This window comes from Nycticebus coucang, chromosome 10, assembly GCF_027406575.1.
Source record: "Nycticebus coucang isolate mNycCou1 chromosome 10, mNycCou1.pri, whole genome shotgun sequence".
NCBI lineage: Eukaryota > Metazoa > Chordata > Mammalia > Primates > Lorisidae > Nycticebus > Nycticebus coucang.
In genome coordinates, this window is record NC_069789.1 from 119,975,666 (window position 1) to 120,002,095 (window position 26,430).

The 26,430-nt window shown below is 55.6% G+C and overlaps 1 protein-coding gene across 7 annotated transcripts; it reads left to right on the forward strand.

Moving 5' to 3' along the window:
* Nucleotides 1–149: 149 nt before the first annotated feature.
* Nucleotides 150–23,879, forward strand: NKPD1 (NTPase KAP family P-loop domain containing 1). Of its 7 annotated transcripts, none has more exons than XM_053604253.1 (10): nucleotides 150–323; nucleotides 10,105–10,172; nucleotides 10,319–10,457; nucleotides 11,042–11,125; nucleotides 12,817–12,876; nucleotides 14,385–14,442; nucleotides 15,013–15,300; nucleotides 16,194–16,622; nucleotides 18,775–18,906; nucleotides 20,505–23,879. In XM_053604253.1, exons 1-10 carry the CDS (start codon nucleotides 234–236, stop codon nucleotides 22,304–22,306), a joined length of 3,150 nt encoding a protein of 1,049 aa, XP_053460228.1. In that variant the 5' UTR covers nucleotides 150–233; the 3' UTR covers nucleotides 22,307–23,879. The 7 variants fall into 7 exon arrangements, with proteins under 7 accessions (XP_053460228.1, XP_053460230.1, XP_053460231.1 ...); XM_053604255.1 differs by having other exon boundaries at nucleotides 10,340–10,457; XM_053604256.1 differs by lacking the exon at nucleotides 16,194–16,622.
* The last annotated feature ends 2,551 nt before the right edge of the window (nucleotides 23,880–26,430 follow it).

A 26,430-nucleotide genomic window follows, 5' to 3' on the forward strand; every position in this document is an offset into this window, starting at 1 on the left:
GGAAGATGCTGTCACGTGTAGCCAATGAAAGGTGGAGTAGGCCTTCCCCCCTCCCACCACAAGTCTCCAGTGCTCATGCGCACACCGCGTGAGCTCGGAGAGGGAAGGCGGGGTTAGTCTCAAACACCCAAAGAAGCAGGAGTAGGCGGGCTCATGCACAGACACAGAGACGGGGCTTGCCCAACCTGGCCAATGAGAATAGGAAGCGGTGTTTAGGTGCGTGAGGCCGGCGCATGGCGGATGCTACGCTGTTCGAGTTCCTGCACGCGGAGATGGTGGCGGAACTGGGGACTAGCTATCCCGACCCCGACCCCGGTCCGGGGGTGAGCGCCGGGACCCGGGGGGAGGAGGCAGGGGCCGCAAGAGGAAGGCCTCAGGGAAAGCAGAGAGCATGTCTGTCGCCCGGGTTCGAACCCCAGTCCCGCCTGTACCTCGCTAGGCGACCTTCTGGCTCTGGCTTCCTCCTCTGTAATGTGGGGGTCGCTACAGTTCTGGGCTCGCGGGTTCTAGAATTGAGCTAGATGACTCAGGGTAAAGCACCTAGCTCAAGGCATGAGTAAGCGGTTAGTAATTATAATCTATTATTGGACGTGTACTGAGGAGTCGCTTCCACCACTCACTAGGTGTACGACCCAATTGCTTAAATCGTTGTGTGCCTCAGTTTCCTCTTTTGTAAAATGAACATCGTAACAGGTACATAAGCCTCAGGGCGGAACATTTATTCATTCGACACTTACTTAATGAGTATCTATTGTATTCCAGGCCCTGTTCTAAGACGGACAAAATCCGTGTCCTCCTAAAGCTTACATTTGGGAGGAGAGTCAGACACTTAAGTTGAAATATGCTATCAGCTAATGAGACGTTCTATAAAGAAAACTTGTAGAGTCAGGGAAAAAAGAGGGATAGGGTAGTCGATGATGGGGAAAAGCCATTCTGCCAAAGAGAAGGAGCAACAAGTCCCATAGATAAGTAGGGTGAAGGGCACACCAGGAAGAGAGAACAGTAGTGCAAATCCCTAAGGTGGGAGCATGTTTGGTATTTTAGAACTTGGTCCTTATGAAGAAATTAAATGAGTTAAAACTTTAAAGCACTTGGGCGGCGCCTGTGGCTCAAGGAGTAGGGCACCGGCCCCATATGCTGGAGGTGGTGGGTTCAAACCCAGCCCTGGCCAAAAACCACAAAAAACAAAACAAAACAAAAACTTTAAAGCACTTAGTATAGTACAGTGTATAGCACATAGCCCTCAAAACAGAGGAACTCCTGTTATAAAATCTTTTATTAGGGGCTCCACCTGTGGCTCCGTGAGTAGGGCACTGGCCCCATAAACTGAGGGTGGCAGGTTCAAACCCAGCCCCGGCCAAACTGCATCAAAAAAAATAGCAGGGCATGGGCGGCGCCTGTGGCTCAGCGGGTAGGGCGCCGGTCCCATATGCCGGAGGTGGCGGGTTCAAACCCAGCCCCGGCCAAATTAAAAAAAAAAAAAAAAAAAAAATAGCAGGGCATTGTGGCAGGTGCCTATAGTCCCAGCTACTTGGGAGGCCGAGGCAAGAGAATCGCCCTAAGCCCAAGAGTTGGAGGTTGCTGTGAGCTGTGACACCACAGCACTTTACTGAGGGCGACAAAGTGAAACTGTCTCTAAAAAAATAAATCTTTTACTAAGAAGGAGTGTGGGGAATTCCAGGGAGTAGATGCTTAATAAATGGGTACTGTGGTCATGTTTTTTTTTTTCCTATGACTATTGTTGTCATCTATATGCAAGGCATTTTAATTGGCTCAGGTTTCCTTCCCAAATTAGGAGCCCTAGGGAGGGTGTTCTTGTTATCATCTCGATGTACAGATGCTTCTAGACTTAAAATGTGGTGATGTAAGTTGTAATAGCATAAGTCAAAAATGCATTTAATACACTAATGCACCTAACCTAGTGAACATCATAGCCTAGCCTGCCTTAAACCTGCTTGGAACACTTATATTAACCTACATTTGAGCAAAATCATCCAACATGCCTATTTTAGAATTAAGTGTTGAATATCCCATGTAGTTTATTGACTACTAGTACTAAAAAGTGAAAAACAGGATGGTTATGGGTACTCAAAATACAGTTTCTAGTAAGTTAAACCACTGTGAGTCAGGGACTGTTGTTTCTTCTGCGTTCTTTCATTCATTCATTCATTCAACAAACTTACTAAGACTACAAAGGGCCAGGCCCTCCTGTAGGGTCTAGGGATTACTTGGTGAACCATACAAAAATCCTTGCCCTTCTGGACCTTTGTTACAGTGAAGGGAGACAGACTAGTAAAATAATTGAGTAGTTTCTGGTACATTGTATAGCTGCTAGGAGGAAGATAAAGCATGGTAGAGGCAGGTGCATTGGCCTTGACTTGGGAAGGAGTAGCAGTGTTTCAGCACCCCATGATTCCTGGCTCTCAAACCAGAAACCCAGGAGTTTTCTCCCTCACCTCCAGCCCTCCAAAAGCCCTGCCCATTCTGCTGTCAACATGTATATCATCCCCTTCCCCTACCCTTGTCCAAGAACCCTCTTCTTTGTCCCTCTGAAATGAATCTGTTCTCTCTTCTTTCGATTCAACTCATTTCACTTGTCTTCACTCACGTTGGCACCGTTTGATCCTTCAGATGTTGGGTCAAATGTCACTTCCTCAGGGAAGTCTTCCCTGACCCCTAGTCGAGTTTGGGTCTCCTTTAGACATTGTTACAGCCCCCTTCTCCAGTTTTTCCTTGGTAGCCTTCATCACAATCAATAAGGATGTATCAGTATGATCTTTTGATTTATATCTGTCTTCCCTGCCAGACTGTGTGCTGCATATGGGCTGCTCTGAGGTATGTGTTAATCACCACCTGTATACTCCAGCACCTAGTGGGTCCTCAGCATGGATCTGTTGAGGAAGTGAATACAGATCCTATGCTGTGGAGGTTGGGTGAGGGTGGAACTGGGATTCCTCAAGTATTATACCTATAATAGTTGCTATCACATATGAGCATTTCCTGTTTGTTCTCATGGCTTCACACTGTTCATTTCATTTGATCCTCCTAACAACTCAGAGAGGTTGGCATGATCCTCCCTGCTTTGTAGGTGAGGCTTTGATGGAGAGAGTTCCTTGCCCTCAAAGGGCAGAGTGGGGAATGTAACCAGGCCTCTTGCCTCCAAAGCCTGTGCCCGCCGCAGAATCTTGCTTGCTTTTCCCAGTGTGTTTTCCCTGGCACTCTCCAGGAGGATTTTAATGGGTTTCTGTGGTCAAGCAAGTGTGGGAAAGACTGGCTTACTCAGCCTTGCTCACCACAGGGATTTCAGAGCATATGGATGTGCCTGGGACTTTTGGGCAGGGGTGCCCTATCCAGTTGCCACTGGGGCTTCTCATGCTGAGGTCCTATACCAGAGATTCTGATGGAATCAGTTGGGATATGACCTGGGCCTTTCTCTTTAGTTCCCGGCCCCCTCCACCTCTCTCTGTTCCTTCTCTTTGGTGTAGCAAGCATCCTTCTGAACCAAATGCAGGCCTCTTGTTTCTTGGGTATTTACTGGGTCCCCAGAACAATATTTTGTCTGATTTACTCTTCAGGATAGGCCTCTGAGGTGGATGTTATTGTCCTGTTTTATAGAGGAGGGACTGCAATTTGAGAAAAGAAGGGCCTTTCCTGTGGCCACATAGTGACAATCATAGGGAAAATTAGAATTCAGGCATCTGGCTCCAGAGCCTGTGGGTAGCACCAGGTCTGCCCGTCTCCCACCAACTCCAAAGCTCCTGGAGGACAAGGATGGTGGCTCCTACATCTCTGTCCCTACACCACCAGTATCTGTGGCTTCAGAGTGTCTGACTTTTGCAATCTCTATCCCCTGCTTGGTATGGTGGTTACTACACTAGCTCAAATGGGTCACAGGTTGTTCAGTGGAAGGCTGGCCAGAGAGGCCGGGAGGACAAAGGAACTGTTTTCTTTTTGGCTGGGGCTGGGTTTGAACCTGCCACCTCCAGTACATGGGGCCAGCGCCTACTCCTTTGAGCCACAGGTGCTGCCTCAAGAAATCTTTTTTTTTTTTTTTGGCCGGGGCTGGGTTTGAACCCACCACCTCCAGCATATGGGACTGGCGCCCTACTCCTTGAGCCACAGGCGCCGCCCAAATATTTTCTTTTTTTTTTTTTTTTTTTATTTTTATTTTTTTGTAGAGACAGAGTCTCACTTTATGGCCCTCGGTAGAGTGCCGTGGCCTCACACAGCTCACAGCAACCTCTAGTTCCTGGGCTTAAGCAATTCTCTTGCCTCAGCCTCCCGAGTAGCTGGGACTACAGGCGCCCACCACAACGCCCAGCTATTTTTTGGTTGCAGTTTGGCCAGGGCCAGGTTTGAACCCGCCACCCTCAGTATATGGGGTCAGTGCCTTACCGACTGAGCCACAGGCGCCGCCCAAAGGAACTGTTTTCAAAGCAGGAAAAGCCTTTGGAGAAAGAGGTGCGGTGTCCCTCCTTCAGGAGCTTTGAAGATAAGGGTAGCCTTTGAGTAAATTCCTCTGGTGCTATCATCCACTGTGGGGAGACCCTGGCAGGAGGACCAAGAACAGCTCTGCCAGCCCAGGCCTTGATCCCCCACAGCCCAGAGAGTAGGCATAGTCAGCCGCTTTGGGGGGGCATTGGGTGGATGGAGCAGCTGTGTCTGGCAAAGGAGACCTGGGGCTGCCGTACGGTGCTGTGCACCCAAGGCAGGGAAGCCGGAGCTGGCTGGAAACTGTGGCTCTGTATGGGAGCCGTGAGAGCCGTAGAAGAGTTTATAAACTGAGGTGTGTGCCCTGGTGTGGTAGCTAACACCTGTGATCCCAGTGGGAGGCTGAGGAAGGAGAATGCTTGAAGCCAGGAGTTTGAGAACAGCCTAAGCAACATGGTGAGACCCTGTCTCTACAAAAAAATTTACAAGTTGCCTTGTGTGCCTGTAGTTTCAGTACCTTATCAGGATGAGGCAGGAGAATCCCTTGATATCAGGAGTTCCAGGTTATAATGAGCTATGATTAGGCCACTGTACTATAGTCTAAGTGACAAAGCAAGATCCCATCTATTTATTTTTATTTTTTGAGACAGAGTCTCATTATGTCACCCTCGATTGAGGGCTGTGGTGTCACAGCTCACAGCAAGCTCAAACTCTTGGGCTTAAGTGATTCTTTTGCCTCAGCCTCCCAAGTAGGTGGGACTACAGACACCTGCCACAGTGCCTGGCTAGTTTTCAAAGATCGGAGTCTTGCTCTTGGTCAGGCTAGTCTCAGACTGAACTCAGTCAGTCTACCCACCTCAGCCTCCCAAAATGCTAGGATTATAGACATGAGCCACCATGCCTGGTCTCTCCATGCTTTTCTTATGGGAGGAACTACGATTGCTCCTTCCCTGAGCCGCCCCCACCCCCACCCCCAGGAAATTAAACAGAGTGAGCCTCTGCCTAGGAGGCTCAGAAACAATCTAGGGGGCAGGTGTAAAAGACAGGAAGAGCCCTGCTCATGGCCCCCACTGAGTACCTCCTGCTTCAGTCCAGAATGTTCTCCATCGTCTCAAACTTCTCAGGATGTGTGTGTGGGGGGGGGGGCCGGGGTTTGGTGGGCTGTGCATCCTCCTTGGAGCTCTGTGGCCTTTTCTCTCCAAATATGTGAATCTTCCTTTAGTTCAGGACATTTTTCTCTTATCTCTTCTATTATCTTCTCCATTGTTCCTTAGGTATCCTGTGGGCACTTAGATGTCTGTGTGACTTTCTAGATCATTTCTGTGCATCTTACAACTTCTGTTTCTTTTTTTTTTAACTTCATGTTTTGTTTTGTTTTCTCACCAAGCTGGGGGATGTTATCTGTCTTACAGATTCGTCTATTATTCAGCTCCCTTGTTAAAAAGTGTTTATTCTGGCCACCATATAGTTCATTTCCAGGAACTTTCCTTTGTATCTGATTGTTCCTTCCTGTTTGGAGGATGCCATTAGTACCGACACTATAAGGCTTCTCTAGGGTTCCCCTCTCTTCCTTGCACTATTTGTTTCCCTGGTTGTTGTGTAAATCAACACAGGAGGCAGCAATGGGGTGAGTCCCAGACATGCACTGACTCTGGGCCAGGCTGTGACAGATTCATATGAATGGGCATGTTCCTGTCTGGCCGTCCTTCTGTTTTTAAGAAAGATAAACCCCTAATCTCTGAAAAGCTTTTGCAGGGACATCTGTCTGTTGGGGAGATAGGCTGTGATGAGGAGACAGGCAGGTGGGAGCTGCTTCTCCCTTCCTCCTCCGCCCTTTCTGCCCTGTCTCTTGCTCATCCTCTGCCCTGCCCAACCCTGCCCAACCCGCTTCCTCTTTCCCTCCCTTCTGCCATTATTCCCCACAGCCCTGCCACTCCCAGACTTTTCAGTTCAGCAGATATCCAGTTGGCCCCTCTGGAAGGCTGGCTACAATGGGGCCAACAGGTCTCAACAGTGTATTGAGCTGCTGCCACATGCCAGTCACACCACCACTGTGAACAGAGACTGCTGTTAGCCCCATCACACTCATGTGGAAACAGAGGCACAGGGCAGTTAGGGAACTCCTCAAGGTCACGCATCCTTTCCACCCCCCCCCACACACATCCTTTAAGTGGTAGAGCCGGGATTCAAACCCAGGCAGTCTGAAGTTCATGGAAGGAAAACTTAATCTTGCTGGAAAGCCTTCCCAGACTTTCTTCCATGCTCATGGTCTGAGCCTTTGAGGCCACTGTCCCTGGCTGCCACCTAGTCTTGGGGTGCCTTCCCGGGCCCCTGCCTCCTGCTACATAGCTCCTCCTCCTCCTCCAGAGTTGGTGCAGATGGGCTTTCTGGGGAGCATGCCCCAGGCCCTCCGGCACCACTTTTCTCCCTCTTGGCTGTTAACTGTTGTGAAACCACCCTTTGCATCCTTAGTCCTTGCTACCTCTAACAGGAAGAGGACTGTGTCTGTGGTTCACGGTCTGGCATTAAGGCAGCATGTGTTATGCTGGCCTTGGGTTGGCCGCTCTTGCCTACAGGGAAGAATGCTGGTCTCCAGGGTCGCCACCCCCGTCTCCCGCCCCCCACTTCTCTCTAGCCCACCCTTGTGGCTTAAACTTCACTAAGAGGGCTGCATTTCTGGGAGTTGGGTTTTCCCTGGTGGGTGCTACCTGGGTCCTCTTGCATTCAGTGTCACAGCACTCCTATCAGGTTGTCACTTGGCATCCTCTGGGCACCTGTCACCCCCACCAGGTATAGGAGATGACCTCTGGTGGACATCCAGGAAATGTTTGTGGAATGAATAAGGGACAGCAGAGTGTCCTCATGAGCAGGGACGCAGATGCATTCCAGCAGAGCACAGCCTGGGCCCTGCCTCTAGGAGGTGTCCTTGAGAAGGGAGGTGACAGGGGAATGGCAGCTCTAGATAACAAGGGCTTGCCCACTCCGGGCTGTGCCAGGTGCTGGGGTATGTGCCCCCAGAGCAGAGCTTCCACCTGGGGTTTTCCTTGCAGCCAAGGGTGTCATCCCTCATCACCCAGGCTGTCTCCTCATTTGGCAGACACAGGGTGTGTGAAGGACGATGGTGGCAAGGCTTCCTGAGCCTGGCCCAAAGTGCTTGGCTTACATTGACCAGCCCCTGCCCTCATGAGGCTTGCAGGGGTTCCCTGCTGTGAACATTTTCCTTTTTTTATGCACAAGGAGACTAAAGCATGGACTGTTATCCCCTCCTTCCCAGGTGCTATACCTGGTAAGTGTAGGTGCAGATCTGGACCCAGGTAGTGGCTCGAGAGCCCTTCACTCAAGCCATGGACAGTTCTGCTGTGAGGAACCCATGGCAGAGACCCGTGCCATTGGGAGGATGGTGGCTAATCCACCCCCCACACACACGCTCCACACTCATCTCCTAAACATCCTTAGTCATCAGACCCTCCCCTGAGCCCTTCCTGTATGGCCAGCCCTGCTGTGCTGAGGAAGGCAGATGGTGATACCAGATACACAGTGGGCCAGTGCGGTCTGACAGGAAGCCGTGTTGTTACCCAGCGGGTGAGACCTGACGAGGGGGCCAGGCAGAGGAGAGGGGCACCCTGGTTTGCAATGTGGGTAGCCTCTCTCAGACCCCCATTCCCAGCACCCACTGCCAGTGGGCCTCAGCCCTTGTAACCTCCATGATGCTCACAGCAGTGGTGGGTGTCATCCTGCCACCTCCATCTCAGGTGTGAACACCCCTGGGTCCTTAACCCTGAGCCTGTTTCCAGGTGTGAAATGCAGTTGAGTTTAAACCAGAGAGTTTACAGAAAGCACTTGACACAGTATACAGCAAGTCCTCAAATGTTCATGAGAAAAATCAGTTCCCGGGGCTGCTGTCTGTGCAGTATGCACAGGTTCACTCCCCCTGCTCCAGTGTCCTCCCACATCCCAGAAGTGTGCCCTTCAGTGAGTCGGCATGGCTGTGGGGCCCCATGTGAGTGAGTGGGCGTGAGTGTGCCTCATGATGGGACAGTGTCCTGCCCAGGGTCAGCTTCCCACCTGGCCCCCCTGAGCTGCATGGACAGGCTCTGTCCACCCACAACCCTGAACTGGAATAGGTAGGTGAATAATCATCTGACTTTTATTCATTTTTCTTAACTGTATGTATAGTGCACATGTATTTCAATGTTTAGTATCAGCACTGTTTGGTCTTTATTTAGAAGTTTGGTAAAGTTTTTGTGACCAGAAATATGCCATAGAAACTTCACTCTGGTTTATATCAATTAGTCTGTGGCCAAAATTGGTTTCATTTCCTGGCCTTTTAAAGTTGCCATGATGACCCTAAGTGAGGACCTGCGTCCTCGATCCTCGAATCTTCACTTTGGTCAGCATCTCTTCACCAAGCACCTCCCGTGCGCCAAGCCCTGTGTTGCCTGTTGAGGGCCAACGTGAATTGGTCAGCCTGGGTTCCCACCCTCACAGGGCTGTGTCCTCAACCACTGACAGCACAGAGTAGCCAGGGCTGGGGTGGAGGACCCCATCCCTCAGAGGGAGACAAGGAAGGGTCCCAGGAGTTGGCAGAGGGAGCAGTGAGTGGAAAGGCCCAGAAGCCTGAACCTTCCTGGCCACGGGCAGCAAGTGTTGCAGGGGCAGAAGACAGGGCGGTGGAGGGTGGCAGGAGCTAGGGAGTCTGCATGAAGCCCACTGCGGGGGTGGGACACCCTCTCTGGAGCAGGAGTGGAATGGAGAATTCCCATCTGCCATTCAGATGGCTTCCATTGCTCATGTGAGCTTGGAGGAAAGAAGACTGCAGTGGCCACTCCTCAGGGAGGTGGTGGTCTAGGGACAGAGAGGAAGGAGTGGGAGGGGCTCAGGCCTGGTGACTGCAGCTCCTGAGAGGAGCCAGTGGGAAGGCAAGCTCCCCCACTCCAGGGTTCCCTGCTTCTGATCTGCTGGGCTTTCTCCCAGGAGGAGTATGGTACCACAAGCATCCTGGTTGTCCCCATTCTGGACCTCCCCTTCCCCAGCTTATTCCAGGTAATTCAAGTAAAAGAATCTACAAACTTCCTCTCCTCCAGCCAAGCTGCCCACACACAGGCATGTGGACAGGTGCCAAGTGCAGCCTTCCTGCCATCCCGCTGTGGTGCCTGGCAGTGCCAGCACAGTCCCTCCCACTGTGGACCCTTGCCTGCCTTCCCCAAGTCCCTATGTGTCCCTCCCAGAGATCTTGGCCAGCATCATAAGGCCTGATGCTCATAGCTGACTTCCAAACCCCCCTCCCTGAGGCCCAGCCAGCCCACTCACCATAGACCCTTGGGCAGATCACCTGGAGGCTCTCAGGTGGTTACAGTGCCTACCTCAAAGGGCAATGGAAGGGATCACACTGAAGGTGCTTGCAGTTCCCGATAGGAGAGTTGACAAGCAAGGGGACAGGGCCATTGCTGCTGGGGCAAAGGGAAGCCAGTCCTGGGGCCAATGATGGGTGTTGGACATCCTGTTTGGCCTGCGGAGGAGGCTGGGGAGCTCTCTGAAGGCCCAGCCCTGTGCAGGAGCCCCCCGCCTTCATGCCCAGGGCTTCTCACTCCTGAACTGACAGACACCACCAAGTAGGTCTTGGGACTCCCTTGCAGAGGTTCCTAGCTGAGCCTGTCTTCCCTGATCTCCTAGGGACAAAAGAGGAGCCTCTCCATCCTGGAGGGCATAGGCTTCCGCGTGGGCCAGGCTCTGGGTGAGAGGTGAGACCTGCTCCTCCGGCTTTCCCCAAACCTGGGCTGGCAGGGGCAGGGATGCAGGAATCAGCCCTCTGCCCTCTTCCTCACTCCAAGGCCCACCACACACACCCCATCCCAGGCCCAGCTTGGTGGCATCAACCTGGCCCTAGTGTCTGCCCCTGCCCTTCCAGGCTGCCCCAGGAGACATTGGTCCTCAGGGAGGAACTGGATGTCCTCAAGTTCCTGTGCAAAGACCTGTGGGTTTCCGTGTTCCAAAAGCAGATAGATGGCCTCTGCACCAACCACCAGGTGGGTGTGCCTGGTGCCTCTCCCTGTTCTCTCGCCACCCCACAGAAGTTGAAACCAGGGAGGGCCGAGCCCTGCAGGAAAGTTGCTGCCCACCTGTTAGGGACCCGCCCAAAGTGGGAGACAGGAAACCAGGTTCTCTTCGGCAGCCGTAGCCCCTCTCAAGTTCTCTGTCCAGTCCTCTGAGGGAAGCTAAGAGGCTGCAGAGAGGCTACTTCTGCCAAGACTGAGTCCCTGTGTGGGCAGAAGGCTGCTGGTGGCAGCAACTGCCTCTAGTGACACCACTTGTCTCCAGCTGACTGGAGCTCCTGCAGAACCACTCCAGGGGCCAAGTCCAGTTTCTCACCATGACCCTGGTGGCAGGGACTTTTCACCAGGAAGTCTTGTGGCCAGAGGGCAGGACCAGCACTCCCCCTCCGCTGTGCCAACCTCAAGCGGGGAAGCCTCAGGGCCTTCCCCAGTGGTGGTTTTGAGGCAGGAGTCCTTCTAGATCTCAGCACAATGGGGCTGCTGCTGGATTCTGCCTTCCCTTGCCCTCACTGCCAATGTATGAACCCAGCCCCCACTAGCCTCTCCTTTGCCCCCAGGGGACCTATGTCCTTCAGGACAACAACTTCCCTCTCTTCATCCGGATGGCCTTGGGCCCACAGTATCTGGAGGAGGCACCCAAGGTATGGGGTGGGGGCACCTCACCTACACTCCCTTCCCCTGGATACCAGCTCCCCCAGTGAAGCCTTCCCCCAGGCCCAAGCCCTGGGTGCTGGCCTTCCCTCTCTCCCCACAATGGTCTGTGTCCCCTGCCCCAGTTCCTGGCCTTCACCTGCGGCCTCCTGCAAGGCACCCTCCGTACCTTAGGCTTCGAGAGCTTGGTCACCTCCTCCGTGGCAACCCTGCCTGCCTGTGAGTCACGGGGAAGGGCGGATTCTTCTCATCTTTGAATGTGCTAGGGGCTCCAGAGCTCTCTCTCCCTGCTCCTGCGTGGGTGCCAGGAAGGCAGGCCCAAGCTGCCATGCCCCATTTTACAGATGAGGACTTGAGGGCCAGACAGCAGTGCAGGCCCATTTGTACTGTAGCCCTGGCTGCTTTCTTGAGGGGTGCCATCCCTAAGGAGAAAACTAGAGATTTATAGCATGTCTGCCCAGCATGAGAGCCCAGGGGGACACATAGAGGTCATCCTAGCTGATGCTTTGGTGGGGGCTGGAGACACCCAGGCCACATGGTGCTGCAGCCTGCCTGATGGGGTGTCCTGCTAGACAAGTTGGAGCCCCATTCCAGCTGGGGGCAGCCACCTCCCCCAAAAGCCTGCAGCCAAACCACCTCCCCCGCCCTCACTCTGGGTTCCCCAGGCTCGCTCAGGGGGGACCTGGGGCCCCAGCAGGCCGGCCCCTCCCCATGCCTCCACAAATGGTTTCTGTGCCTCTAGTTATTACACAGCCCTGAGACGCAAGCCAGGTGGGCGGGAACACCAACCCCTTTAGCCATAAGGAAACTGAGGCCCAGCCCAGGCCACCCAGGCTGTCAGTGGAGGGCAGCACGAATATCTCCAAGATGTCTGGGTGCCTTCTACCTCTCCCCCAGGCCACGGCCTCAAGCTAAAGCCGGTCCTTCTCTTCCAGGTAAGTTCCAGGTGGTGATCCAGAAATCCTGAGGCGCCCCAGGCTGCTGCCAGTCGAGCCTCACAGCTGCCTTATCCCTCACACCCCCCACACCAGGGGACAGCATACGCCTTGGCCCAAGGCCCCCCAGCTGCTGCCTTTGGGGCTGGTGCTGGGGCTGCCAGGCTCTGGAGTCACACATGCTCAAGAAGTGGGTGTCAAAGGGAGGTGGGAGCATCACAGGAGGCAATAAAGGTTCTCTGTGTGGAATAAGATGCGAAGGAGGTCATCTAAGGAGCGAATGTCATAGTCCCCCTGCAGCTCTCTCACCCTCATGGGCCCCTTCCACTCCCAGCTGTGGCATGAGTCCTTGAGTTTGCCACCTCCCTTCCTCTACACCTGGCAGGGGGAGGGTGGCCCCCATAGCAGCCTCACTGTCTCCGCTGTGTCAACAAGTCTGAGGCTGCCCCCTGCCCAGCGGGGTACACAGAACCCAGCCTATCCCTCGGGAGCAGGGCTGGGCATGCAGAGTACAGGCAGGGGCCAGCTGGGGCTGCCAGGGCTGAACACAGACAGCGGGGACAGACATCCTCTTCTCTCCCTCCACCCCCCAACATGCGGCAGACACACTTCATGTACCTGGCAAACGTGAATCCATCCTGCCCGGCACTATGGCCTAGCTGCCTGTCCTTGGGCAGTACTGGCTTTTCTGCCTTCACCCTGCCACCTCCTCCCTCTGCCACCTCCTCCCTTGTCTGCACTTACAGCATCTGGGGTGTCACACACCTGGACTTGTGCCTGGGCTCTGCCACTGCTGCCCCATGAAGGTAAGTACCCTGGCCTCAGAGCTATAAACCAAGGCTGGGGTAAGACCCAAATGCAATGAGGAAGGGCCCGTTGCTTATAAAACTCCCAGCAGAGGGGGCGTCTCCACCTCTGTAGACTGGTGCACACGCCTTATCGCCTGCCACCTATGCTGCTGTGCCCCTGCTGTGTCTTGCAGCTACCTGGCCTCTGCTGAATGACCTCCTTGCCCCTCAGGCAGCCTTGGACAGGCTCATCCTAGTAAAAGTTTTGAGTTGTTACTTTGGGACACACTTCCCGGGTCCATCTGGATCCCTTCTCCAGGTGCTGGCATTGCCCAGCACAGAGCCTGGCACTCAGGAGCCTGAGCAGGTTTCCTGAGTGGATGGAAGTTACTCGGCTACATAGCCTGCTCTGCAGGGGGAGTGGGATTGGCGTGGAGGTTCACTGCAGACTCACTCCATGCTTAGACACACCACCCTGCCTCCCTGAGGGACCCGGTGCTTGGGGAGATTTGAAGGATGGTGGGAGGAGAGACAGAACCTGTCCCAAGAGGAAGAAAGCTGGCCCTCAACCGTTGGAGGCAGTGTTTGGTCACTGGGCAGAAGCCCTGGAGGGGCACCTGCAGGCTGGGTGGTCCCTTTGTCTTGTTCCATGTCGCCTCATCCTAGGCACTGTATCATGGTCACCTCCCCTATGCCCAGCTCTCGGGGATGTGCCTGTTTACCCCACACGCCAGTGTTGGGAGCCAGGCCCTGGGAGGGGAGGGCCTCCGTGGCACATCATGCCCCTCTCTCTGAGCCCCACTAGCCCTTACCTCTTAAGGGGCATCTGCAAGGGGACTTGCACCTAGTGCCTGCCCTGTTGGCAGGGGCAGAGCCTGGGGCACCAGCCGCTGCCAGCTTTCAAATCTCCACTCTGCCCATGTGCCCCAGGGTGAGGGACTTCATGTCTCTGGGCCTCCTTTTCCTCATCTGTTGAGTGGGCATCATACCCTCCCCACTGGGCCATGGTGGGGAAGAAAGGGAGCATGTGTGCTGTCATCATCTTTCTATGAGAGGTGGCTAGAGCAACACCAGGTAAGTGGGTCAGCTGCTGCCTTGCTGAGTGCCAGGCTTGAGCTAAGTGGACTTCCACCTAGTTCCTCCTGACCATGAGAGGCACACGCCAACGCCGGCCACTCAGCAATGAGGAAGCTGAGGCTCAGAGAAGTGAAATCACTTGCCCAAGGTAACACACCTGGGGGAGCTGGCATCTGAGCTCTGGACTATGTCCCTCCTGGTCCCAGTGTCCTTCCCCACCCCTAGCTGAAGGGCTGGGGGCCAGCCTGACAGACCCCATGCAGTGCTGTGTGTGAGGATCTGCAGGCAGCACCGTGGGCCCCATCTCCATCTTTCAGTCCTCGAGAGCAGACAGCACCAGGCTGGGGCGTGCTGAGGAAGGGGCGGGGACAGGTGGGCAAACCAGTCTGGCAGGCAGCTCAGCCCAGGCCTCCCTCGTCTGGGCCTGCACTGACGTTTTGGTCCGGCAGGGCTGGCACGGGAGCTCAGTGGCGGGGCAGGGAGCTGGGGCCGCAAGGCCACTATCAGGTACCAGGGACCTGGGACTGGGGAGGAGGGGTGGTGGGTGGGCACCCAGTCCTCACCACCCCAATTCCTTCTACCCCTTGGACTCCCCCATCCCTCTCCCTCTACAGCATCCTTCCCCTATCCTGCTCAGTTCTTCATGGATAAAACCCTGTACACCCCATCTCGTCCGGGTTTGCTGAGTCTCTCCCCAAATTAGATCACTGCGATTTCATTGCTCCCCCAGAACTCCCTTCCCTACATCCCTCATTGCCCCTCCAATATACCCAGCTCTGAAATTTCAGTCACCCCATATTCCTGGCTGCTCCCCAATTCACCTCACTGGTTTTGTATCCCTTTAAGCCACATCAGCCTCCCACCCCCAGAGTGCCCCCATCTTAGTGCCCCCTAGTGTCACTCAGCTGCTACTCCAGCTCCCCCATTTCCCAACTTCCCATTTCTCACATTTGCTCAGCACTCCCCAATGTCCTAGCTCATCGGAAACCCAGAGGCTCCCAAATACCCGACCATCCAACCCTAAATTAACCACCCTTCCTCTATCCTGACACCCTCTTCCCCACTGTACCCTAACAGGCACCTACCCCAGGAAGGTGACCCAAGAACCCAACCAACATCTGGGATCAAACCTCTCGCCTATCCAAGCTGTCCTGGGGCAGGGCAAAGACCCTGGCCTCAGTTCTGCTGTGTCTGCCCAAGGGGGCAGGCGACTGAGCCTGGCCTCCCTCTCCTGCCCCAGGAGCAGGTCCCTCAAACCCCGCTGCCCTGCTGCTATGTACAAGCACTACAATGTCCACTTCACCAAGGGTGCCCAGACTCCCACTGAGTGCAACTTCTTGGACCCAGAGTTGGGGCACCAAAAAGGTAAGAGTTCAATTTTGGGGTGGGTCATGGCAGGCTGAAAGACCTGGGAGGAAGCCTTCTGGATGGAAGCTCAAAAGGAGGATCACTGTCACCAGGAGAGAAAAGCCACTAGCACACCCCACAGAGGCATGTGCACAGTAGGGCTGGGGCTGGGGCTGGGGGAGCATAACCTGGGTGCAATCAAAGGGAGGAGCTGGAAGGGCTGGAGATGGAAGCAGGGTCGTCCACCTGGCCTGGCCCTTCCCCCAGTGTGGGGACAGATCCGCCCCCCTACCCAGTCTGGGAGGCCACAATGCTATGGGAGTGGGGAGCAAAGAGGGAGCCCCACACTGTCTGAATGAGATGGGGGGTTGAGTTTCTGGTGGTGACAACAGGTGCTCCTGCTCAGGGTGGGGAGGGGGCAATTACCTCCCATTAAGGCTGATTCAGACTCCTGAGGGCCAGGCAGGTGCCTGAGCCTCCCTGGTCAGCACCCTTCCAGTCAGCTTGGCTTGAGCCCAGGGCCGAGGGTCCCCTTCCCAATCCCTGGCCTATCCCCTCTCTATGGCCACCACCCATCACTCTGGTCTCCTCTGATCAACGAGGCCAGCTCCCATTGGATTCCTCCCAGCCAACTACCCTGCACTAGGGGACCCCACCAGGGACAGCTGACCTCAGGCAGCACACTCTCGCCATCCCCCTTTCCCAGCTGAAATCCTGCCCCTCTTTCCTCCTCCTCCTTCCTGTGCACAGATCCTGCCTCCTCTCATCTTTCTCCTCACCGTCCATGTGACTTCTTTGGGGCCTCGGAGGTTCCCAAGAATGCTTCGGCCCCAAGCTCCACTTATACACATGCTGGTGCCACTCAGGGGTCATGGACCAAGTCCAGTTACCCCCCACTTCCTTCCTTCTAGGATACTGTCATCAGTGGCGCCATGACGCAGCGGCCCCTCGAGTCCACAGGCCCTGTCAGTCACCTCCCAAGTCACGCTGGCAGCTGGCTTACCACTGCCAACAGGGGGCAAGTGGCAGCTGGCGTTGGGGTCCCCAGCCCCCTGTCCAGCAGCGGCGGCAGCCTCAGCTCCCACCTCCCAGTCCCCTGCGGCAGCGGCTCTGCCCTACTGAGGGTGCCCAGAACGGGCTGCCTGCCCCCCGGGGACCAGCCAGCGCCCCCCAGCCACTCCCCACACCCACCACCTCACCCACCGTGGCACCTGTCATGGCCAGCAGAGGCCCAGCCCTGCCCTCAGCAGCCGGCGCCCTCCTGGAGCCCAGCGAGCCCACAGATGTCCGGCCCCTGCCTGCTCCAGCAGCCTGCGGCTCCTTCACCTCCTACGGCTCCGGTGCTTACCCAGCCCTCCTCAATGGGCTCCATGCCTGGCTCCTGCTGCCTTGTTTCCCGCCTGGGCATCCTGCTTCCTGGCTAGTGCCTTGGTCCTGACCCATCATCCCACACTCTGGTTCCTGTCCAGGAGGGCACTCACCCCGATGCTGGGTCCCAGGCCGGTTGCCTCTGCTTCACCTGCTGGCTTCCAGGCCAGGCCTGTCCACAATGTCTCTGTCCTGGGCTGGGCTGCAAGGGCCTGCCTCTCCCACTCCCTCTGCCAGCACCCCGGGGCTGCTTTCTCTCTTCCCAGTCCTCCTTCCCCAGGCCCAGCAAGCCACAAGGGACGTGGGCAGGCGGCAGTGGTGCATACCAGCTTGCTGGCCAGCTCTGGTTGTGGGGGAGATAGACCAAGTGTGAAGCTGCAGCAAGAGATAGCAGCTGGGAAGCAGAGGATAGTCAGTGCTGGGAGTGACCCCCCACTCGTTCATTCATTCATTCATTCCGTGACTAGGTCCTGAACGCCCATGTGTGTGTCAGGCATTGTTCATGGAGCACAACAGGGGGCAGGGCCAGCTCAGAGCTCTGTCTCCATGGAGCTCACATTCTGCTGGGGGCAGGGGCAGGTGGGAGAAAACAAATTAAATAAGAAGTGTGCCACCGATGACAACCACATTGGGGGACTATAAGGGAGGGAGAGGTGATGAGGTGTGTCAGGGTATGCAGATTAAACAGGGTCATCAGGCCTGGCCTCATGATGGCGGCATTTGAGCAAAGACAGCTCAGCAGGGTCATCAAATGCAAAGTCTAAGGTGGCATGTTCCAGGGACAGGAAGAAGGCCATCACTTTGGCTTTTCCCAAGTGAGGTAGGAGCCATAGTCAGTTCTGAGTGGAGAAGGAACATGAGCTGACTCAGGGCCTACCAGGAGAACAGGGTGCAGAGGGAGGGTGGAAGCAGGTGGCTCAGTGAGCAGGCAGGAGTCCAGGTGAGAGGTGCTGGCAGCTTGACCAGGGTCATGTGCAATGGAGGTGGGGACACACAGCTGGTTTCTAGGTCTGGTTTGAAAGTGGAACAACAGGGACAGGATCTTGTCATTGGAGCCCCCGCCCATGATGCTCATTTCACGTGCAGAGAAACAAAGTCTGGAATGAGATCCATCTGCCCACCACTTCAGACAACCGGTCCTGAGTCTTCTGTCTGCCTTTGTGGCTCTGCCACCAGGCATGGCCTATTGCCTGCAGGCGACCAGGTCTTTCTGAAAGTAGGCTGCACCATGAGGCCAGCCTGGCACTCCCCATTACTGAATCCTACCTTTCTGGCAGCATAATTTCAGGTCCAAAAAGTGGACCTGCCCTCTGCCTCCTGCAGAGTGGACATTGTAGAGCTTATGCATGGTGCCCAGGGCCCCACATGGCCCTAAATGGCCATTCAAGACAACAGCATTGGCTGAGGGCCTGGCACTGGCCAGACCCTTTGGCATCCCTGCTCCTTGGCGTCTCTCCCACCCACCTCTTCCAAGGAAAGCATGGAGCCTTGCAGAGGCCTCTGTCTCAGAGGCCTCTCTGGCAGAGAATGGTGGGGCTATGACTGGAAGTTGGATCTGTGCACCTCTCTCCTGAGCCTGGGCTGTGGTGGGATTTAGTGACTTGTGGGCATGAGGTCATGGTGAGGAACAGAGGTCAGGTAATGGATGGGCAGGAAGCTGAGAGGAGCTGTGGCCCTCAGGGTCCCGCCATGGTGGTGGCAGCCTAGCAGAGTAGGCAGAAATTGAGTAGTATCTTAGTACCAAGGGACTCCTGTTCCAGGAAAGGCCCTTGGGATCTTTCTGGGGAGGATCACAGGTTGGTGGCCAAGCCTGGTGATCTAGAGCCAAGGCAGCCAAATTCCCATAGGTCTGGGGCTGGGAAGTGTCCAGCCTTCCAGCCTCAGCTTGGCAGGTCAGGTTAGATCCTTCTGTAGGCTCCAAAGAGGCAGATCTAGCCCTGGCGGTGGAGGCTGCTGAGGGCCCCAGAAACCTCTGTTACAGGGTTTGACCTGAGTCACTTCGCAGGGACCAGGGAGGGGATGCTTGTGCAGGGAGAAGCTGAAGGCAGGGGCTGTGGAGGACAGACGGGAGGAAGTAGGTGCCTGGCAGCTTCACTGATTCAGTTTCCCCACCTCAACCTCTAGACATACTGACAGAGGATGATGTCTACTGCAGCTGCCTAGCAAAGACTCTCTGCCACGTGCCTGTCCCCGTGACTGTGGGTTTCTATGCCCCCTTTGGCTGCCGCCTGCACATGATGCTGGACAAGATCACTGGTGAGGACCTGTGTGTGTTGAAGGTTTAGGGGAAGAGGGGACTTAAGGAGGAAGAGAAATGGAGCAGAGCCTCTGGTCTCTACCCAGCTCCAGGCTTCCCTCAGACCCCCTTGCCCTGAAGCCAGCCTGCTCCAACCCAAGCACCCCAAACTTAGCAGTACCCAGGTCCTTCCCTGTGTCCCCCTCTGCCCCTTGTTTCTGCTCCACTGGCCTCCTGGCCACCAGTAAGTCTCGCTTCCTTCCATTGTCCCCCTACCCAAATCTACTCCAAGGAATTCTTCTGAAATACATATCTGGTCCTGACCCTCCCTTGCTCAGAGCCTTCCATGCTCCCCAGCACCCTAGGGAGAGAGCCCAAGTTCCCCACTGAGGATGCAGGCTCCTACCACACCCTGATGGGCTCTGAACCCCCTGAACACCCACTTCTCCTCAGCCCTGGTCCTGTGGTGGGCACTCATCAGTCACCTAACAGACAGGTGTTGATTGAAAACATGAGCTAAAACCCTTCCCAGCTGCTCTGACCTGGTTCACCCAGCTGGAGCTCAGACCGTGGCTCTGAAGTGTGGCTGGAGGGGCAGGGGCCACTGTCTTCCTCTGCGTGCCCAGCCCTGGTAGAGGCCAACAGCCTTTCATTCCTGAGCACCTGCTAAATGAGTCCCTGTCCTGCCCCTGTGTTGCCACAGAGGAATGAACAGACTCCTGGCAAGAGAAGCGATTAGGATATAAGGAAAAAAGAGACAGCATTATGGGGGAGTCCTGCTCTGTGCTGGCTGACTTAGACGCTCCCATTCACTCACTGTGCTCAGAGATGGATCCTGCCCTGATTTCTCATGCTCTGTTCTCCCAGCATTCCCCCAGCACCTCCTGGATGCTCAGGGGACACAGCAGTGACCAAGACAACCAGCATCCTGCCTCCTGGGGCTCACCATCCACACAGGGGTGACACAGTTGTCCTTAAGACAGTGACCACCCAGAGTGGGAAGAACCGAGGGCCCTTGCAGGAAGCGTTCCCTGGAGAAGGAGCAGTAAGCCCAGAAAATCAGAGCAAGCTTGTCTCCTGCTGCCTGCCATTCCTCTTGGCTTCTCTCATTCACTCATCCCTAGACCCGCCCCACCTCCCTTAGAGCCTACCCTACTCTACCTCAGGCCTCTGGACCTGCCTCCTGCCCCTTGCCCAGTCCTGGCTCTTCCTCGTGTCCCTTTTTGCCTCATCCCATCCTCTCTCCTCTGAAGACTACCCATTCTTTTTTTTTTTTTTTTTTTTTTTTCAGTTTTTGGCTGGGGCTGGGTTTGAACCCGCCACCTCCGGTATATGGAGCCGGCAACCTACTCCTTTGAGCCACAGGTGCCGCCAGACTCTACCCATTCTTGACCCCCAGCTTTGTCCTTAGGTAGCTTCCAGTCCAAGCCCGACTCCAGGCCTCTCCATGCCGGGCCTTTTGCACCTGCTCCCAGCTCTGTAGAGGTGCAGGGGGGAGAGCTGGCTGGGGCTCACCTTCTTAAGTCTTAGTTCTCTGTTCAGTGCCAGGGGTTTCCCTGGGAGCACCCCACCCCCTCCTCCGCTGTCCACGTTATTAACCCCCTCCCCGCCCCCACAGCGCTGATGCAGCAAGAGGCGGTGCAGCGTGAGACCGAGGAGCTGCAACGTGTGCAGTGGAGGCCGCGGCCAGTGAACGGCTGGAGCGTCCCGCGGCTGCTGTGGTACCTGGTGTTCCTGCAGCCGATCATCACCGAAGTGCACCTGCGGCGCAAGAATGTGAAGTTTCTCTTCATCCGCTTCAGCGCCTGGCAGTATGCGGGCACCGACAAGCTGTGGGCCGGGCTGGTGACCACGTTGTGCGAGGGCATCCGCCATCACTATGGTGCTTTGCCTTTCAGCGTGTACTCGGTGATGGGCAAAAAGCCGGTCACCACACAGGGCTGCTGCCAGCGCGAGTGGCACTGCCGGTGCCGCGTGTGCCTGGGGCTGTTGGGGCTGCTGGTGGCGCTCGCCCTAGGTGTGGGCCTGCTCTACCTGTCCCTGGGCGGCCACGCGCCAGGCCACGGGGGCGCGAGCGGCAGCCTGCTCAAGGTGTTCGGAGGCGCGGCCACCACGCTTTCGGGATCGGGGCTGCTCATGGCTGTGTACTCAGTGTGCAAGCACCTGTTCGTGAGCCAGCGTAAGAAGATCGAGCGTCTGGTGTCACGCGAGAAGTTTGGTAGCCAGCTGGGCTTCATGTGCGAGGTGAAGAAGGAGGTGGAGCTGCTCACCGACTTCCTGTGCTTCCTGGAGATCTACCAGCGCCGCCGCCTGCGCGTGGTGCTCGAGGTCACGGGGCTGGATACGTGCTACCCGGAGCGCGTGGTGGGCGTGCTCAATGCCATCAACACCCTGCTATCCGACAGCCACGCTCCCTTTATCTTCATCCTGGTGGTAGACCCCAGCATCTTGGCCGCGTGCCTCGAGAACGCCGGCAACATGAAGGGGACGGCGGACAATGGCTACCTCTTCCTCAACCGCACCGTCACGCTGCCCTTCTCCGTGCCGGTCATGGGCCGCCGCACCAAGCTGCAGTTCCTGCACGATGCTGTGCAGAGCCGCGACGACCTGCTGTACCGCGAGATCACCGGAAAGCTGCTGTCGCCGGCTAGCGGGAGTGGGGGTGGCGAGGGCGCGCAACTCCTGGCGGTGAAGACACCGGCGGGGACTGCGTCCACGCCGCAGGGCCACATCGACGCCGAGGCGGCGCGCCGCATCCAGCAGGCGCTCTTCTGCCTGCACGACGAGCGCGACTGCCTGTACGAGTACGTGCCCGATAACGTGGTGTCCATGCGGCGCATCGTCAACACCGTGCCCATCACCGTGCGCCTACTACAGCAGCAGCAGGGTGACTTCGAGGGCCCCACGCCGCGCCAGGCCGTGGCTTGGGTCGTGCTCGCCAACCAGTGGCCGTGCCGCCTCAGCTGGACGCTTCAGTGCCTGGAGGACCGGCAGCAGGCCGGGGGCGCGCCCGAGGGCCGCGTGCGCCTCTGGGACGTATTCCGCGACAACAGCAGTGAGCTACACACCATGACCAAGGCGTTGCGGAATGTGCTCGATCTGGACGGTGACCCCGAGCTTTTCCAGCGCTTCCTGGGCGCTGACTTCCCCTTCACCGTGGCCGAGGCGCAGAGCCTGCTGAGCTGCACGGTCAACCTGGACCACTCCATCCGCCGCCGCATGGGCCTCATCCGAGCCGTCAGCGCGCTCAAGCCGCAGAGCCCGCCCAAGTCTCCTACCCACAACGCCCTCCACGCCGCCAACGGAGCCGCTGTGGGAGCCTCCCGGGCGCCCTGGCCAGGCCATGCGGCAGGACATGCCAGCGAAGCCCACCAACCCTGGGACAGGGCCCGTGGGGGCAAGCCAAAGCCAGCGGCCTGAGCACACTTCCATCCAGAAAATTCAGGCTGGGTGGGCCTGGAATGCGGGACTTCACCTGCCCACTCGCGGGCGGAAGGGGCCGGACTGGGTCTAGGATCCATCCAGGGTCCGAATGAGGGCTGAACCTGTGAGGAAGTCATGGGCAGTTGCCTTAGCAATAGGGCAGTATGTGATGTCATTGTCTGGAAACAGGCCCCTAACTAGCAAGGAGGTCAGGGTTCAAGTGCAGTAAATGAAGGAGTAGAAAGCCCTGGTTTGTCTTTATGTCCTGGGTCTCCTTGGCTTAGTGGGGTCTAGGGACTAGGTCTGCTCTGTCCTGCAGCCTACTTCCTCCTCAGGGAGCCGGGCCTGAGCTGTGCTGGCTGCCTCAGCTGCCATCCCCATGGCAGGTGGGGCCATGGAGGTGGTGGGCGAGGCTTCAGAGGCAGAGGATATGAAGGGTGGAAGGGCCAGGTTGACTCAGGCAACAGGGAGCACCCAGTCCTCAGGGGATCCCGGTCCTAGTCCTCACGCCCTAGCCTGCCCCTCTGTGAACAGGGCAGGAGTTGGCATTTCCAAGGGTGGTGTCCCTGGTGGCCTCGATAGACGGCTGTGTGCCTCAGGGTGGCTCTGCCCTCAGCATAATGGATTAATTAGGCATCATTGGCACCTTAACCAGTTGGGGTGGGTGGCACTGCCGCCCCTAGACAAGTAACCATCTATAAGGTGCCTGCTTTAGGGGTTACTCCAGGCCTACCCAAGGACCACTGTTTGGTCACTGACACTGAAACCCCCGGTCAGCCTCTTGATGAAGACAGGGAAGTTGAACAGAGGCACTTGGGGGACACATAGGGTCTGAGCCAGAGCCAGGCAGGAGGGGTCTTACTAGGGCTGGAGGTGGACCTGCCCATGTGACTTATCACCTTTCCTGTCCAACACTGGGACAGAGACCTCGGATGGGGTTGTTGCACCTTGGTGTTGCACAGTTCCCCATTGGTCAAATATTTAGGTACATAGGCTTGCGGGGTGCATGGATCTAGTGTGTGGAGGCACAGGCGAAGGCCATGAGCCTTCCCAACACACCCCGGGACTAGAGGTCAAGGGTGTGACTTCTGAGCGAGAGCCCTGAGGGCAGATGGGATAACTTGGAAGGACCCAAGAGCTCTGCAAAGGCACCCACCTTTCAGGTCACGGGCGTCTGGGGCCATGGGGCTGACATTTCTTAGCTCCAAGTCTAGGCACAGCATCCATGTGTGGCCAAAACCAGCCTTCAACTCTCCTGGTCAGTAATTATGTTGCAAGTAGACACAAGTTGGTGGGAGCCCCCTGTGATTTTCCCTGGAACTATCTGGGCAGAGGTACTGGTTTTCACCCTTGGCATGGCTAAGCAGGGGTGATAAGCCTGGACCTGCCAGGAGATGTTTCCTAACAGTCGGGGAGAGCTGCCCAAGAACGAAGCCACCAGAGGGAGAAATGTGGGGTCTCATGACACTGGTCAGTGTCTCTGTAAATGTGCTGTTGGGGCCAATATATTTCTCTTCCCTTTTGCCTCCCTTAAGCCAGTTTCACTTGGGTTTATTTCTTACCACCTACCGTTCAGGCTGAAAATAAATTTTTACTCCTAGTACCAGGAGTGGGGTGCTATAAGAGACAGACACTAATGCGTAGACTTGGCTGAAGGGGAGGACTGAGGATCCCCACATCCCAGTAAGAAGCTCCTGCCACGTGGTATGTATAATCCCAGCACTTTGGGAAACTGGGGCAAGAGGATGGCTTGCTTGAGCCCAGGAGTTCAGGGTTACAGTGAGCTATGACTCCGACCATGTGCCTCTAAAACTAGAGTTTTGGGAAGAGTGTGCAAACAAAAACAGCAAGTCAGAGTGGCTGCGGTGGCTGGGATAGCGTGCTGCCCACCACGGTGCATGCTTTCCTCTCAGGTGTGGAGCTTTTCTGGGAAACTGCCCCCAGGGGAGATCACAGGACTAGTTTTCACCAACAAGGGAGCATGAGAGATTCCTTCCCCTTCCCCACCCTGGCAGTGAGTTAAGAAGTAGATGTGCCTTCTCCACTCTCCTGCTTCATCTGCCTGCTGCTGGGTGCAGGGGCTCCTGAGGTCCTGGGGGGTGACAAATCCACAGGAGCTTAAAAGGGGCCTGGGTCCACGAATCACTCAAAACAGCTGCCTGTCACTGTGAACACCCACATGTGACAATAAACATCTGTGTTAGGGCATCGAGAGCTTTAAAATTTGGTACAGTGTCGAGCTAAGTAATAGACCCCTTGTGTCTTCAGCAAAGGCTACCAAAACCTGACATGCTTGGGTGATACTTGGGAGACTGAAGGGAAATGGAATACTTGGCAAAGGGGCTCCCCTCTGCCTCCATCAATCCAGAACTCCTGAAAGAGAAGCAGGAGCACTTCAGAGCTGGTGTGTGCCTTTCCTGAGGCTGCTACAGCAAAATCAACAGACTGGGTGGCTCAGAACAGATGTGTTGTCTCATGGTTCTGGAGGTTAAGTCCAACATCAAGGGGGAATCCTTCCTTGCCTCTTCCCAGGTTCTAGGTGTCACTGGTCACCCCAGGCATTCTGTGGTTTGTAGATGCACCTCTCCAGTCCTTTGTATTCAGAGGTCTCCCTGTGTGTCCAAGTCCCCCCCCAACTTTTTTTTTTTTTTTGCAGCTTTTGGCTGGGGCTGGGTTTGAACCGCCACCTCCGGCATATGGGGCCAGCACCCTCCCCCCCTTTATTTTTAGAGACAGAGTCTTATTTTGTCGCCCTTGGTAGAGTGCTGTGGCATTACAGCTCACAGCAACCTCCAACTCCTGGGCTTAGGTGATTCTCTTGCCTCAGCCTCCCGAGTATCTGGGACCACAGGTCCCTGCCACAATGCCCAGCTATTTTTTTTGTTGCAGTTTGGCTGGTGCCCTAGTCACTGAGCCACAACACTGCCCCCAAGTTCCCCTTCATACCTGGTCACCAGTCATACTGGGTTAGGACCCATACTAATTACCTCCTTTTAACTTATCTTTGTAAAGATCCTATTTTTTTTTTCTTTTTTTGAGACAGAGTCTCACTATGTCGCCCTCAGTAGAGTGCAGAGGCATCACAGATCACAGCAACCTCAAACTCTTGGGCTAAGATCCTATTTCTAAATAAGGTCACTTTCTAAGGTACTGGAGGTTAGGACATGATTTTTTTTTTTTTTTGGAGATAGAGTCTCATTTGCCCTCAGTAGAGTGCCATGGCATCATAGCTCACGGCAACCTCAAACTCTCGGGCTTAAGTGATCCTCTTGCTTCAGCCTCCCAAGTAGCTGGGACTATGGGTGCCTGCACAACACAGCTATTTTTTTTTGTAGTTGTCGTTGTTTAGCAGGCCCCAGGCTGGGTTTGAACCTGCCAGGCCCGCTGTATGTGGTTGGCACCCTAACCACTTGATTTTTATTTTTTTCTCAGAATTGTCCATGTCAATTTTATTTTGTTTTTGAGACACAGTCTCACTCTGTCACCCTGGACAGAGTGCAATGGCATCATTATAGCTCGCAGCAATCTCAAACTCCTACTTTTAGTAAAGATGGGGTGTCACTCTTGCTCAGGTTGGTCTTGAACTCCTGAGCTCAGATAATCCTCCTGCCTCTGCTTCCCAGAGTATTGGGATTACAAGTGTGGGTCACTGCACCCAGCCCAAACATACCTTTTCTTTTTTTTTTTTTTTTTTTTTGTAGAGACAGAGTCTCACTTTATGGCCCTCGGTAGAGTGCCGTGGCCTCACACAGCTCACAGCAACCTCCAACTCCTGGGCTTAAGCGATTCTCTTGCCTCAGCCTCCCGAGTAGCTGGGACTACAGGCGCCCGCCACAACGCCCGGCTATTTTTTTGTTGCAGTTCAGCTGGGGCTGGGTTTGAACCCGCCACCCTCGGTATATGGGGCCGGCACCTTACCGACTGAGCCACAGGTGCCGCCCAAACATACCTTTTCTTGTTGGTGACACAATTCAACCCCTAACCATTGGAAAGGTCCATTTTCTCCCCTGGTTGAATTCACTACATGCAAGGGCACGGGCAAGGGTTTCACAGCAGCTACCAATGCAGAACCCCAGCCCATTACAGGAACTACAAGAGGGGCAGACAAGCTGAATCCCCTA